Here is a 14,943-nt window from a genome sequence, read left to right as displayed (position 1 = left end):
TTATTATGTAAATCGTAATATTACATTATTGACAATATATTATGGACTTCATGGTACTCACCCATTTTAGGTCCTTTTTCTCACATTTACACTTTTATATTTTCTCATTAGAGTTTTTATCATTTTTCCGGTTTTTTTCTTTCGACTTTTCACAGTTACTGAGACGAATCCGTTAGCGACTCTCTTATTAAAAACGGACCACTATTTACCGCTTTTTAATTTTTTTTAATGCAGACCGATTGCAAAAAACATGACGTGCTCAGTTTGGCAAACAGCACGAAACCTGACAAAGCCAACCCAAGATTAAATTTCTGCAAAACAATTCTAGAAAAACCGACGTATCTACGAGTATGTAATAACTATATTTTAGTAATCTGTACCCTAAGCGGCAAAAAGCTGAAAAAAGAAGGTAAGTACTCCGAAAAAATAACAATAAAACTACCCACATTTTTCAATAATTCTACATCGCGCTATTGAAGTTTTTTTTACTCGCTTGTCTAAATAGTTATAATTTTCACTGCACATCGGGAGTCCGTGTTTGCTCAAGAAACCAATGAGTATCAGGATGCTACTCACTCGATATGCAATTGGCATATTGTGATATGCTAAATGCATATTGAGTTTGGCTGTTGCGAATTTCGTGGTTCCGTATATTTATGTGTGTCGCGGTGGCGTTGTCCAGTGTGATATCACCAGCCGTAGGATATCATGAGATATCGGTAGGACGCGGCCTGGCACGTGAGCTGGCAACGCCACCGCTTTTTCCTCTGGTCCCACGATGCACGATTGAGCAAACGATTCGACTCCCTTTTTGATTGTGTAATAATATTTTTTTTGTAAAATGTATTATCAGAGAAGTTGATTCCTAGGCAGATACTACGTAGTTTGGTCGCGTTGCTTTAAACCCAGCCGATGGATCACGACTCATATTGAATTGACATGATCCGACCAAACTACGTAGGTCCCCATCTGCCTAGGAATCAATTTCTGAGACGGTACATTTTTTTTCCAACAGTATCCTGCCAGCACGCAAGATTATCAGAAAAGATTGTTCAAGGAAGTATCTAACGGAGTTTTAGTACAGCTGAAGCCACATGACCGATTTGGTCGCCAGCTCTCCGTCGATTATTATCTTTGCATCTCCCTGTATTTTTTCCCTTGCTTTTGTGACAGTATTATTTTGCCAAGCATTATTTATTTAATGCTCGCATATAAATAACATTAAAGAGAATATAGATACCTAGTTTTGGTCCTAAATAACTAAAATTTGGCAGAATGTCAGGTTTAGGACATAAAATTTGTTATTCTCGTAGTCAAAGAGTCAGATATCTATTTTATTATCATGTCCTAATTTATACTGTAGGGCCTAGGCAGTACAAAAGGCAAATAAAAAGTATTTTTATTGGAAAAGTTTATTTTTATTTGTCTCCAAGAAGGCTATTTAGATTGAGGAATGAATGTAATACCTACCAGTCTAAAACGAACAGAAAAGTTAAAGTAATTAAAGAAAGATACTTCATACTTGTAAGTTGTAGCCTTGTAGCACAGATTATTTTTAGTAGTAGTACTACATTGTTCTTTGTAGTAAGAAAATTTGGCCGAAATTCAAAGTTTTAGTCTAGAGTCTAGACGATACGCAACAGTAAGTTTTTGATTTATACGCCTTACTAGACCAGATAAACTTTAGCTTAAATATTATTCAAAATATGAAGAAAAAAATCGGCCAAGTGCGAGTCGGACTCGCGCACGGAACCCTCCGTACCGATACAGAGCAAAAATAGGCTAAAAATTGTGTTTTTTGTATGGGAGCCCCCCTTAATTTTTTATTTTATTTTAATATTATTATTAAATATTAAAGTACACTTATAACAAAAGAATGTGTGGAAAATTCAAGTGCCTACCTCTTGCCATTATTGATATCTAAGAGCATGAAGCTAATATAGCTTCATATCTAAGAGCGAAAAAGGCAGAAAAAATAACGTTTGTTGTATGGGAGCCCCCCTTAAATATTAATTATATTTTGTTTTCAGTATTTTTTATTATAGCGGCAATAGATATGTATATACAATCTGTGAAAATTTCAGAAGTCTATATAGACAATTTGTGAAAATTTCAGAAGTCTAGCTATAGCGGTTCTTGAGATACAGCCTGGAGACAGACAGACGCGCAGACAACGAAGTCTTAGTAATAGGGTCCCGTTTTTACCCTTTGGGTGCGGAAGTCGGAACCCTAAAAAGACTTTCGGGAATATTTCTTAATTGAAATGAAAGATTCTCGAAGTCCTCTTTTTCCCTCAAGTTCGGTGTAAACACAGGCTAATTTTTTATTTTTATTTTTTTCCAAAACAAGTTATCTAATTAAACCGCGTTGTATATTGTTTATTTAATATTCTAGAGTAAGCCAATCAAAATCGTTAGTGAATAAATAAACAAATGTCAAAAATAGTTTGACATAAAATATGATCGCTGTTAAGCCACAAGAAATTAGGTTTTGAGTTACGAATAAACCATGAAGCTTTATAGAGCTATATAATAGCTTCATGGAATAAACTCATTCGTAACTCGTTGCGAAAGGGGACTAGAAGGAAAAAGTTGTAACGACACCTTTTGACCGATCCACTTATTTTAGTACCTGCGAAGTAGGGGCAGATGGCGTTGATGTGGCGATGATGTCAACTGGCGGATTTAAAATTTCGTCCCATCCGGGTGTCCCTTGCCACCTCTCATTTTTTTAAATATGGGTACACCATCGAGGAAATCGATTCCTAGGCAGTTGACAGACCAACGTCATTTTTGGTCGGTTAACGTAACGCGACTAAACTACGTAGACCGTCCCCCATCTGCCTAGGAACCAACATCTCTAATAGTACTTATATAATATATTATGTACATTCTTCGCACAGATAGAATATTATGTTAATTAAAGCAAATATTATAAGGATTCAGTAGCCGACAAGCGACCGAACACCTCGGTAATCCTGTACATTGCGGGATTAGTGGGGAGTGGTAACTTAACACTTTACCCACACCGGGCAGTGGAAATGTGGGATAAGTATAATATCTAATATCTACATAATATACTTTGCAATACAAATTATAAAATAAATGATGTAACTTTTAAGTTTTAACGCAATATTATTAGTTAATTATATCGATTGAAGTAAGTAATTGAATTGAAGTTCAGATAAAATCTGATTGATTAGTCAAAATGCATTCGCCAGTTTGGATAGCGAAATTAGATGTCAAAGATTTAACATAAGTAATATAATACAATACATGACAAGTGCCATGACACTTTTGCAGTTTATAATATCGCTGGCCCCGGGCAATAAAGGCGTAATATCAAAAATAGTTTAAGCTATTTTGTTTATAGTGCAGCGTACAGTGGTCCAAAACAAATGTGTGATGTCTCATATGAAAGTTATTTTTTTACCTATTTAACCATATCAAAATAATTGTAATAGTATAAAAAAATATTGAAATAATTGAAAAAAGTATAATACAACTAATAAGCGATATTGTTTCAATTGTAACATTCTTTATTGACTTTTATAAACACCAAACCGCTTGAGATTTACGGCTGTAAGAACATAATACGACGTATTTTTCGCTTTAGATTTTGAGCGTACCAGCCGATTACTCCGTTCTTCTGGGGAATCTTACAGCGAAAGCTAAAAAGTTGTATTGTATCTTCACCGGTTTTTTTAGTTATGTTTCATATAGTAATGCAAGAATACAGTTTTAGTCGTAAGAGAATTTTCGATTCAATAAAGCTTTTGTCATTTATTATACCCAAAATATTATTTTAAAAATATGAAATAAATAGGGGTGATAGACTAATACTCAGAGAAGCCAAACATCAAATAACTATTCAATCTATTTTGATGGTATTTGGTATGGGGATACTTCTATACCAAATACCATCAAAATAGATTGAATAGTTTACGCGCAAATCATAAATGTACTTATATTGTGCAATAACCGTACATCTTTCCGGGACAAAATGTATCTTGTTCGGGACTCAAAATATCTTTGTACCAAATTTCAGCAAAATGGGTCCAGCCGTTTACGCGTGGTGTCGTGACTCGTGACCACGCGAAATAATATAACGTTCCGCGCGGCTTCGCCCATGTAAATTAGATATTTCACAGACAAATTAGTCCACAAAAATAGCCTATGATCCTTTACGTGGTCTACTTCTTATCTGTGCCAAATAACAGAAACATTGCTCCTAGTAGTTCGTGAGATAAGCCATTTCAAATAATTTCCCCCGTTTTTTCCACACTTTCCTCTATACCTTCGCTTTTATTAGTCTTAGCGTGATAAAATATAACCTATAATCTTCATCGATAAATGGGCTATCTAATATTGGAAGAATTTTTCAAATCGGACCAGTAGTTCCTGAGATTAGCTCGTTCAAATAAGTCCTTTCAAATAATCTCTCCCCGTTTTTTCCACACTTTCCTCTATTTCTTCGCTCCTATTAGTCTTAGCGTGATAAAATATAGCCTATAGCCTTCTTCGATAAATGGGCTATCCGACACTGAAATAATTTTTCAAATCGGACCAGTAGTTCCTGAGATTAGCGCGTTCAAACATACAAACAAACAAACAAACAAACAAACAAACTAACAAACTCTTCCGCTTTATAATATTAGTGTGCACGACAGACAGTAAATAGTGTATGGACTATGGACATTTGAGTGAGAAATCAGTGTACAGTGAAAAATAGTACCATTCAATAGGATGGGTTTAGAGCCAGTGTGGTAGTGCCGATTTCCGAGGGACAGCCAGAGACGACCGTTATGTCGGGGGGCGGCGAGGTAGTATAAATATAGGAAAAATAGATTTTTGCAATTATTTCGGTTACGAAGGTCGGCACGAACATGTTTATTATGTAAAATTATAGCTAAGAGAATTGTACAAATAAAACCAATGTATATTTTGTAAAATAATGTAATTTTCATGGAAATTCAATAAATTTTCCTTCCAAGGGGGTGAGACATGGAATGTTCTAGAAGCTGGGTACCGGGGCCGATATAAATATGGGTCGGCCGCCATAGTACGACACCCGCTCTCCAACTTTGCCCAGCTTCGGAACTACTGTGTGCTTGCTACCGGGAACAAGACTGAAAAAAGTGTTTAAATTCATCTCCTCATCGAATAATCATCATCATCATCACCCTCATCTCTTCAAGAAACGCTGACCTAGGCGATCTACGGGGAATTAGCGCAAGCTGTCCCCCACAATTAGTATAGATTTATAATTCTGATAATCTAATAATTTCTACATTTTGCTAATTTTGATCTCTTGTTTCAATTTAGAACAAAGTTTCATCAGACATAGATTCCTCCTCGATTTATTGGTTCCTAGTCTAGGAGTCAAGTTCTTAGATTCTCAACCATAGATTTATACTTTCAGCCAATGTAAACTAGTATGTAATATGTAGTATATAATGTACTTAGACGGAATTGTCATAAACAAGTATCTCCTGGGGGTAAAGTGAGCTAAGGCGCCGGTGGGTCGCTGGCCAGAATCGATACAACTGTACCGACAACAAAATAACTTACACTTCAAGTTTAATATGAGGTTAATTAAGAAATGAAAAAAAGATATAAAACTTTAATAAGTGTCAGGAATCAGAATTCATATTATTATTAATAAAAATATTTAACAGATCAAATCACTTTAATTTCATAATTATAACTTCCATGTAATAGATAAAACAAAATTCTCCAGCACTAAGCGAGGTGATGATGAGTTATCTCGCAAAGAACAGTCTCGATCAAGTCAGCATTAAAAAAAATTGAAGAAAATTGGAAAACCAAATTGAATGCTGCGGTGCCATGAACGCACGCACACTCACAGACAGAAAGACAGAGTTGTTGCTAACGCAAGATAATAATACAACAGTATTTTTATTGGAACGAAGTTCCATATCGCGCGTTCGGCGTAAAGGGGGCTGGACAGAATGACAGTAATTGACCTCGACACTTTTTTATTAGTACCTGCATAGTATTTATCAGAGGGCGTTGATAGTATTCCTGTGCGTCAACTAGATGGCATTTTTTGAGAATAAACAGCGACGCGTTGTTAGTATTCCGTCAAAAGATGGCGCATTCTTAAATATATTTTTTTAGTGTATACATATAATATGCACCTATACAGCCTACAGGTTTTTTGAGCTTAAGAAATAACTTCGTTCCATTCGGGTGTCCCTTGACACCTCTCAAGTTTTTATTATGTTCATATTACAATATAAGCGTAATGTGAAGCTGATCAAACAATATTATACAGTGTTCATAATTATTTCATTAAAAATAATAAAGCTACAGGTACAAAATAGTACTCGTGTTTCTGCTGTCAGTACCGTGGTCCACCGGAAATAGAAACTAGGTGAACTTGTGGAATATGCTCCTAGCAAATTGAATGTGCTTATAGTAAAACGCATCGGCAGGGGGCTTATTGACACTTAGCGACAACTAGGCAACCAGTATTGGTTCTTTTCAGAGAGATCTTCTTCAGTGGAAAGTCTGGTGGTGATAGGACTGATAGGCTTTTAAAAGGATTTTAGATGAAGATCTTCTAAATTTAAGAGATTACGCTGCTGATAAGAAACTAAGCTACGTTCTAATTATTACCAGCTGTGGATTTATGTATCACGCGGTCACTGCGGTCGTGTATCACGCGTTTCCCGTAGTCCCACCTTCATGGATGCAGCATGTAGGAACACCGTTGGGGTTTTAGTGGGTAGTCCCGGGTGCGGATATTACGTCTGCCCCGGGGAGTCCCACATACCTCGGTGGTCCTCCCCAGGCCCCGGGGATGCGTAAATGCATCCCCCAAAGAAAAAAAACGGGGGGCTTATTGACACCATAGAGTAATTAATATACTGGTCTCTGTTGACACTTAGCGACAACAAGGCAACCAGTATTGGTTATTTTCAGAGAGTTCTTTTTCAGGGGAAAGTCTGATGGTGATAGGCTTTTAAAAGAATTTTAGATGAAGATCTTCTAAATTTAAGAGATTACGCTGCTGGTAATAAGGAACTAAGTTAGGTTCTAATTATTACCAGCTCTGGATTTATGTATAGGCATAAGGCAGTATAGGCCATGGGCCCATGGCCTATGGGCGGCAGCGTCCTATGGCATCCTAGGATGGCCGAGTTTGTATGTACATAGGGGCGGCAAAATTAAAGTTGCCTAAACTCATGAAAAATATAAATCCGGCCCTGCTTATTACCGCTGTTTACCTAACGCAAAGGCCACGGCTTTTAATCTAATTTAAAGGTTCATGTTTAAACATTGTCGGCCTAGTTCAAAGGAATAACTGTTCAATACGTCTGGGATTAGTCTAGACTGGACTAGGACGACTATATTTTCTAATATTCATGGCATTCTCCTGAATGCCGTATGTGCTTAGCCTACCTACCATATCACTCAGAAACTGCTGTATAAATCATGTTCATCGCTCAAAACGAGTAAGTGAGCAGTATGCTCACTTTAGTACAAGGCAAACACAGGTTAACAACACCAGCTAGGAAAAATATTGAATAGTTGACTCTCGCTTTCATGCAGCAAACGTATAAAGTACGCATTGCGCCGAGTTACACGCCAGGCGCTTAATAAAACAACTATGAAACTGTTTTAGTTGCCTGCTGCCTCGTTTATAATGTAAACATACTCTTCCTTATAAATAGATCCTTGTATACGGGGTATATGGGTACAGAACCTGTATCCTATATTACCTTTATAATGCATAAATAGTTACCTATATAGTAAATCATTTATTAAATCTTCAGACATGTTCTGAAACCGCAACACTGGCAATACCATTGACCATTCAATGAAATTTTATTGGCTACCTAGACGCCAAAAGGCACTAACCAGTAAGTATATTTTGAGTTTGCCACACCCTTTTCATTACTTATCACTTATCAGTATTCAGTTATCAGTCTTGTCAAAATGTCCATGGGCGACGGAAGTTGCTTTCCATCAGGTTTGCTCGTTTGCCCCCTTATTTCACAAAAAAAAAAACGACGACAACGTTACTAAAATAAGTACATACCCGTTAGTCTTCGGTTCCTCCTCGTCATTGCTGACGATGGAGTCCAGCATCTGTATCTTGAGCATGGCGGCGGTCACATGTCACTACCACTTGTCACCAGTCACCACACAACACTCACTGAACACTTACACCTGGAACAAAAAAGTAATTGAATAAAAAAATATATAACATATTTTGTACTTAGTACAAAATTATTTCTACATAGTTTCGAGAGAAAGTGGCTGTGACATAGGGACAGACAGACAGGCGTCGAAGGTCCCGCTTTTGCCATTTAGCTACGAAATCCTAAATATTAGAGAATTTTGACTTTGAAATAATATAATTTCGGTGAAGAAAATATTATCACGTGGACATCCGAGTTAAGTATTTGTACAGGTGATTCGACAGACCATATTATACATTGTTGTTGATTAATAACAGTTAAAACTTAAAATATAACACTACAATAATACTAACTTAAAAAAAAAAAAATTCTTCCTCAGACTCGAACCCAGTCACATTCGACCTGCGCACTATTTTGAAATTTCAAACTACCCTCAAGCAACTGCATATTTCTTAATCGCGCTATCATTATTTTTTCAAGTCATCTAGTAAATGCTAGAACTGATAACCCAAATTAGGGGTCCGTTTCTACGCATTGAGTACGTCACGGTTTCTGTGGTTCCGTACGTATAATCAAAATTAGACTGGCGGACAACGCGGTATGGATGATGGAATGCACCAAAATGTTTGATTGGAAAGTGAGGCAAGCCCTCAACGCCAATGCCGTAGAAAATTTGACCCCTTTTTGAAAATTTTTGATCCCTTTTTGATCCTTTTTTTTTTTCTTCTGACTCCTTTTCAATTCTTTTTAGGGTTCCGTACCCAAAGAGTAAAACCGGGACCCTATTACTAAGATTTTGATGTCTGTCTGTCCGTCTGTCTGTCTCCAGACTGTATCTCAAGAACGGTGATAGCTACAGGGTTGAAATTTTGACGGATTATGTATTTTTGTTGCCGCTATAATAACAAATACTAAAAACAAAATAAATCAAATATTTAAGGGGGGTTCCCATATAACAAACTTGATTTTTTTGGCATTTTTTGCTCTATATCAATAATGGCTACACGTAAGCACTTGAAATATTCACAAACTACTTAATGTTATTAGTACTTTAATAATTGATAATAAAATTAAAATAAAGTAATGATTTAAGAGGGGCTCCCATATAAAAATTACATTTTTTTTTGCCTAATTTCGGAACGCTCCGTGCGCTGGAGGGTGTTTCGTGGGTGTTTCATAGAAATATACTATAGAAATCAATACTGTCGCGACGACACGTCGTCTGCAGTTGTCGCGTGTCGCTCGGTTCCAACTTGTATCTTCATACGAGAAATGAGAATATTATTTAGCTATTTCACTCTCACTGGATCAAAGCTGTAATAGCATAGCAGAATACAGTAATACTAGTTTACAAACAACCCAAAAGCAACAGGTGTTGAATAATGCATTCGTGGTAATTTGTGAGCGGAGTGTCGGAATTACTGGCCCGAAAGGGATACAGTCGTGCTGGAATATCATCAAGAACTAAGAAGGGATAATAGTATCGTTGAATCCACCCCTCTACACCTACATCCACCGCCCACGGCCTGCCAGCACGCAGATTATCAGAAAGGGTTGTTCAGGGAAGTAGCTTACGGAGGTTTAATACAGCTGTACCTACATTTTTTTTCTTTTTTTTCCCCACCACACTACTACAACACCCTGTAACTTTTGTGACCCATCTCGTGGTTTGGTCCAAAGCAAAATGCAAAATGAACCACCACACACCTATCACATGATGGATAAAATATCATTAATTGCTGTCAACACAATTTCCTCCTCATCAATTTTCCACCTTACATCACAATCGGTTACCCCGATTGATGTAAATATACATACATGAATACTTTGTTATTGTATAAAATTAAATATTAACATAAATTAAGGAGAGGGTAGGTAGATAGAAAAATAACGAAGCAATCAAATAATGACTCAATATTAATATGTCAAGCTCCAAATATGAATACGAAATAAGAAAATAATAAACAAGAACAAGTGAAGTGTGAATACAGGGCCGTATTCAAAGTATCCCGAAATTATGTAATTACGTGGTGCTTACAGAATTTCGGACTTTTTTGGAATTCAATGAAAACTCGCCCTCGTATTACCTTTGATTTTTGAATTTAAAAACTTGACCTGCTTGTTTTCATAAATAATCGTAGTTTTATAAGTGTTTGGTTTAAAAACATCAACTAAAAAACAGGTAAGTACCTACTACTATAATAATATTGTTATACTTACTAGAACCAATATTGTATGTTATTAAAGTTTTTATTTTATTTTATAAAACTAAATAATTTTTCACTGTTTAAAGTTTTTAAAATAGTAACATTTTTTCCTCAGCGCCATCTATGTACAACCTTGATAAATTTTTAATAAATCGTTGAGCACTATTGAATTTTCGGCTTCCTAGATGGCATTTTAAAGCGTTTAAGGGATTTTTGACTGTTAAATTAAACATTAAAAACTTAACAAAAAATAAAACAGACCGTTTTGAAATCCACAATGAATATGAATAAGATGAATGAATTTTTGACGTCAATATTCAAATAAGTCTAAAAGTGACGCATTTTTTAAGCATTCCTGAATCGCGCTATTGACATTTTTTTTGCGTCGTGTATAACTGTATGTATCGAAAGCAATTCCATCGGGGTGTCCGGCTCTTCTCGGGGAAACGTATCTCGATACGTTATCATTGTGCTCTTGTAAAACTAATACATTGTAAACCTTGAGTTAAGAAATTGTAGTACTGCATTGGCAGGTTTAAAATGGGGCTGAGAGAGAGGTTAGCGCCGGACCGTCTCTCTCGCTCTATCATGTCCGGAGTTCAGTCTACTGTTCTCTCAACCACCGCAGAAGAGCTTCATTGACACCCTTTTTTGTTTATTTTTAAAAATGTTTTTTTATAAAAAAATGAATTAAATTTAAAAAAATAATAAAACAATAATTAAGTAATAAAAAAATTAATATAATATGGCAATTTTTTAATATAAAAAATTGCTTCTTTAAGAATCTTTTAAAAAAATACACATGTTAAAAGTAATTCTAGTAGGCATATAGGTATATACCTAGCTCAGGTTACAAATTGTATCAAGTCAACATGACCCGACTCCCGTAATTTTGCAACTTCAGAGCCCGGGCCTGCGCTGTCGGCACGTGTCGTCGTTGTTTACGGAACAAAGAGACCAAAGACAGCTCTTATGTGACACTAATTGTAGGCTTTTCGATACGACTTTTGTTAGGGTCGTTCATTTTAATTTAAATACTTACTTAGATCTAATGTAAGTTGATTTACTTAATGATTTATGAAGTTGCCCACAATTTCATTCGCGCAGAAGTTCGTACATTTTACTGTGATGTATCGCAATTCGCAACACAATATGACATGACAAGTATCCTATGCTTCCGAGATAAAAATATCTGTAGGTATATCAAATTTTATCTTTATCAGTTATGCGGTTTTAGCGACAAGAAGGACAGACAGGTTGATAAAAAATACACATAGAAGTTAGAACTCAAAGGTCTGAATCTTTCAAATAAAGGTATTTTTGACAATAATTGTTAGATAAGAGCAGCTCAGAATTTTACAAGGCACTTGCAACTCCTCCAGAGTCCAATATTGCGATCAATGGCATTCTCTTCATCAGGCGATCCGTTTGCTCGTTTCCGTCATATTTATTTTAAAAAAGTGTCTTCGAACCAGGACGAGGACGGTGCTTCCAAAAAGGTGTCAAAAGTGTCTTCGGCGATGGTGTTGAGGTGTTGACACGCACTCAGTGCCAAATGTCACTCACCGTCAAATGAGGTAGATCAAGATTACGGGAAAATACACCCTATAACTAAGCCAATAAAGTTGGATTTAGGCTAGCTCCTTCCACTAGTTCAACGCGAAGATACGGACACCCATAGTAGAACTTCTTCATAGGTATATGTTCCAAAAATCTCAAAAACTTCGATAGCACGATGCAGGATGGCTACCTGCGTCTTATTGTCTACTTTTCGATCCATTACTCGTCTATTGTATCGGTTATTGATTCCCTTGTTCCCTACATTTTTTGCAGGGGTTTGAACAGGGTAAGTTGCAGCAGAGGCAACAAAGATAATGCGACTCAGGTAAGAAAGAAATATTATAAATTATAATGTATTTTTATTATTATTTATAACGTATTAAATATACGTTATAAATAATAATTATTTCTCATTAATAATTTTTAAACAAATTAAGCTATGCATTTTAAGTGGGCATATTAATTAATTTGAAGCATAATAATTTTCTTTTTGCTATAAAAATGAAATATCCAGTGCCACAAAGTATGGAGTCTTGTTCAGAAATATTGCACCATAACAATATTATTATGAAAGTAAACGTTTTCTGACAAAGAGCGAATACAATGAAACCTGATTATGGTTCCAGAAGAAAAGCATATTATTTTGCTTTTACAGCAAGATACAATGTTTCTTCTCATTGGATTTGTTGTTACTAATCATATTTAATAAGATTTACATACTTATATACATTATACCTAATTTTTCGTTTTATTATTCGATATTTTGTCTAACATTAAAAATATCCTTACACTCTATAACTTAATATAACTATTTGATAAAATTAAATAACAGCTCTTTCTCTGTACAACGATTACTCTGTACCTACTCGGTAGCATACGTATTACTGTATTACGATCATCATTCATGTAAAACATCATGTAGTCAAAAGCCAATAATTCAAAATTATTTGTAATATCCATACACATTTTCGCATTTATAATCCATACTTATTATCATATTATATTATGCAAAAGTATCTCTATCTGTATGTCTGTTACACAGAGATGTTAGTCTTAGCGTGATAAAATATAACCTATAGCCTTTCTCGATAAATGGGCTATCTAAAATAATTTTTCAAATCGGACTAGTAGGTCTTGAGATTAGCGCGTTCAAATAAGCCCATTCCCAAATAATTTCCCCCCGTTTTTTCAACATTTTCCTCTATTTCTTCGCTTTCGTTAGCGTAATAAAATATAGCCTATATACAGCCTTCCTCGATAAATGGGCTATCTAACACTGAAATAATTTTTCTAATCGGACCAGTAGGTAGTTAGTAGTAGTTCAAACAAACAAACAAACTTCCGCTTTATAATATTAAGACGTGGAGATAATTTATATACCACATTGTTTTATTAGTACTAAAACTAAATACTAAGTCGCAATGTAATCTGTAAGAAATGTAGGGAGCCTTTCTATTAAGTAAGTATATCCTAAAACACAGATTACTAAATATTTACTACGTAACCTAAAATATAAAACAATATACTGGATTACTGCAACCCTCGAAGAATGTCCCAGATATCTAATTATTTTCTTAGGACAGCCTCAAGTAGGCTGTAGGGCTGCCATCATCCACATCGCTGTCGCCGGTCAAGCACGACAAAAATCACGGACATTTGTCCGAAATGTGGTTATTTCTCCGGACAGCTCTTAAAAAGTTTTACGATTACGTCGTGCCCAATTCTTACTAAAACATAGACTATCTTTTGCAACAAGAATTTTTAAAAATCTGACTAACTCAAGTCCTCGAAATCGTACTTCATTCTGATCATAGAAGAAACCGTATGTAATAAGTATGCTTAGCGAGTTCTAATCTTTCGTTTATTGCTGCAGGATTAAAATTTGGATTTCTTTGAACAAAAGTGACAGTTTACAAAACCCAGATGGACGGTCCCCGGAAGCCCTTCAAACTAGGACAAATCCAGGGAAATCTGGATGGATGGCAGCCCTAGCCTCGAGGAACAAAAAGACTATCTTGGGACGAGGCACGCGTACTTGAGTATTAAAGTAGTTTTCTTCTAATAAGTACTATGACCTTATTCTAGACGGCCATTCGAATCTAGAAAGTAATATTGTCTGTAATAAAAGCAATGAGAGCGAATATTGTACTGTTAATATTTAATCCAATTTGTTTCAGAGGGTATGATAATATTATTTTTTCAGGGGCGCGTTTTGCGACAAGATCTCGTCTCCCGTTGTCCACTGACCTCAAAACTAAAAAACCTCATAAAACAAAGTGAAAAGTCTTGTTAAGTAATAAAGCTATAATGTGCCATAACAATGTTTAACACGCCTGATAATGGTCTCGTTGAGATATTTTTTTTCCTTTTAAGTTACTTAGGTAAAACACCCAATTATTGCCACTTTAGAATACTATAATAGTCAGCCCCGGACTTATAACTAGGCCGTTTAGGCCGCAGCCTAGGGGCGGCAGCGTCCTAGGGGGCCCGGCCGGTAGATTTCGTAACTACATGGGGTAGCGAAAATGAAGTAAGTGGGTGGGCAGAAAAATATAAATTCGGCACTGACATCGACTGTTCATAGTTCATACCACATACAAGCATTCCTAATATTTTCAAACAATGGTTGCCCTTACCTATACTTATCTTATTATTCAAAAGCAAGAAGTCTTATATCTTTAAACGAGCAATTCTTGTATATATGTTTATATAATATACTTAATTGGAATCTCGGAATCGGCTCCAACGATTTTCATGAAATATTGTATACTTATAGGGGGTTTCGGGGGCGATAAATCGATTTAGCTAGGAATCATTTTTAGAAAATGTCATTTTCTTCGTGTTTTATCGAATACCGAGCAAAGCTCGGTCAAATAGCTAGCAATAATAATGAAAAAAAAGATGATTTTGAGAACAACGAACAAGAAATTCCTTTTTCAAAACTTCAATTTTTAAGAAGAAAATGATAATAAACCTTTCAATTATAATAGTGGTCATACCAAACTT

The 14,943-nt window shown here is 35.6% G+C and overlaps 1 protein-coding gene across 1 annotated transcript in view; it reads right to left on the bottom strand.

Moving 5' to 3' along the window:
- Positions 1-14,943, bottom strand: part of LOC121735256 (rap1 GTPase-activating protein 1) — a 330,446-nt gene that overhangs the window by 227,686 nt on the left and 87,817 nt on the right. Inside the window, exon 2 of the mRNA XM_042126023.1 lies at positions 8,068-8,198. Within this exon, the coding sequence (XP_041981957.1) occupies positions 8,068-8,132 (65 nt within the window). The 5' untranslated portion in view covers positions 8,133-8,198. The remainder of the gene's footprint in view (positions 1-8,067; positions 8,199-14,943) is intronic.

This window comes from Aricia agestis, chromosome 17 (assembly GCF_905147365.1).
Source record: "Aricia agestis chromosome 17, ilAriAges1.1, whole genome shotgun sequence".
Classification (NCBI taxonomy): domain Eukaryota; kingdom Metazoa; phylum Arthropoda; class Insecta; order Lepidoptera; family Lycaenidae; genus Aricia; species Aricia agestis.
Note: the sequence above shows the minus strand (reverse complement) of the source record. Positions and strands in the feature narration are given on the sequence as shown.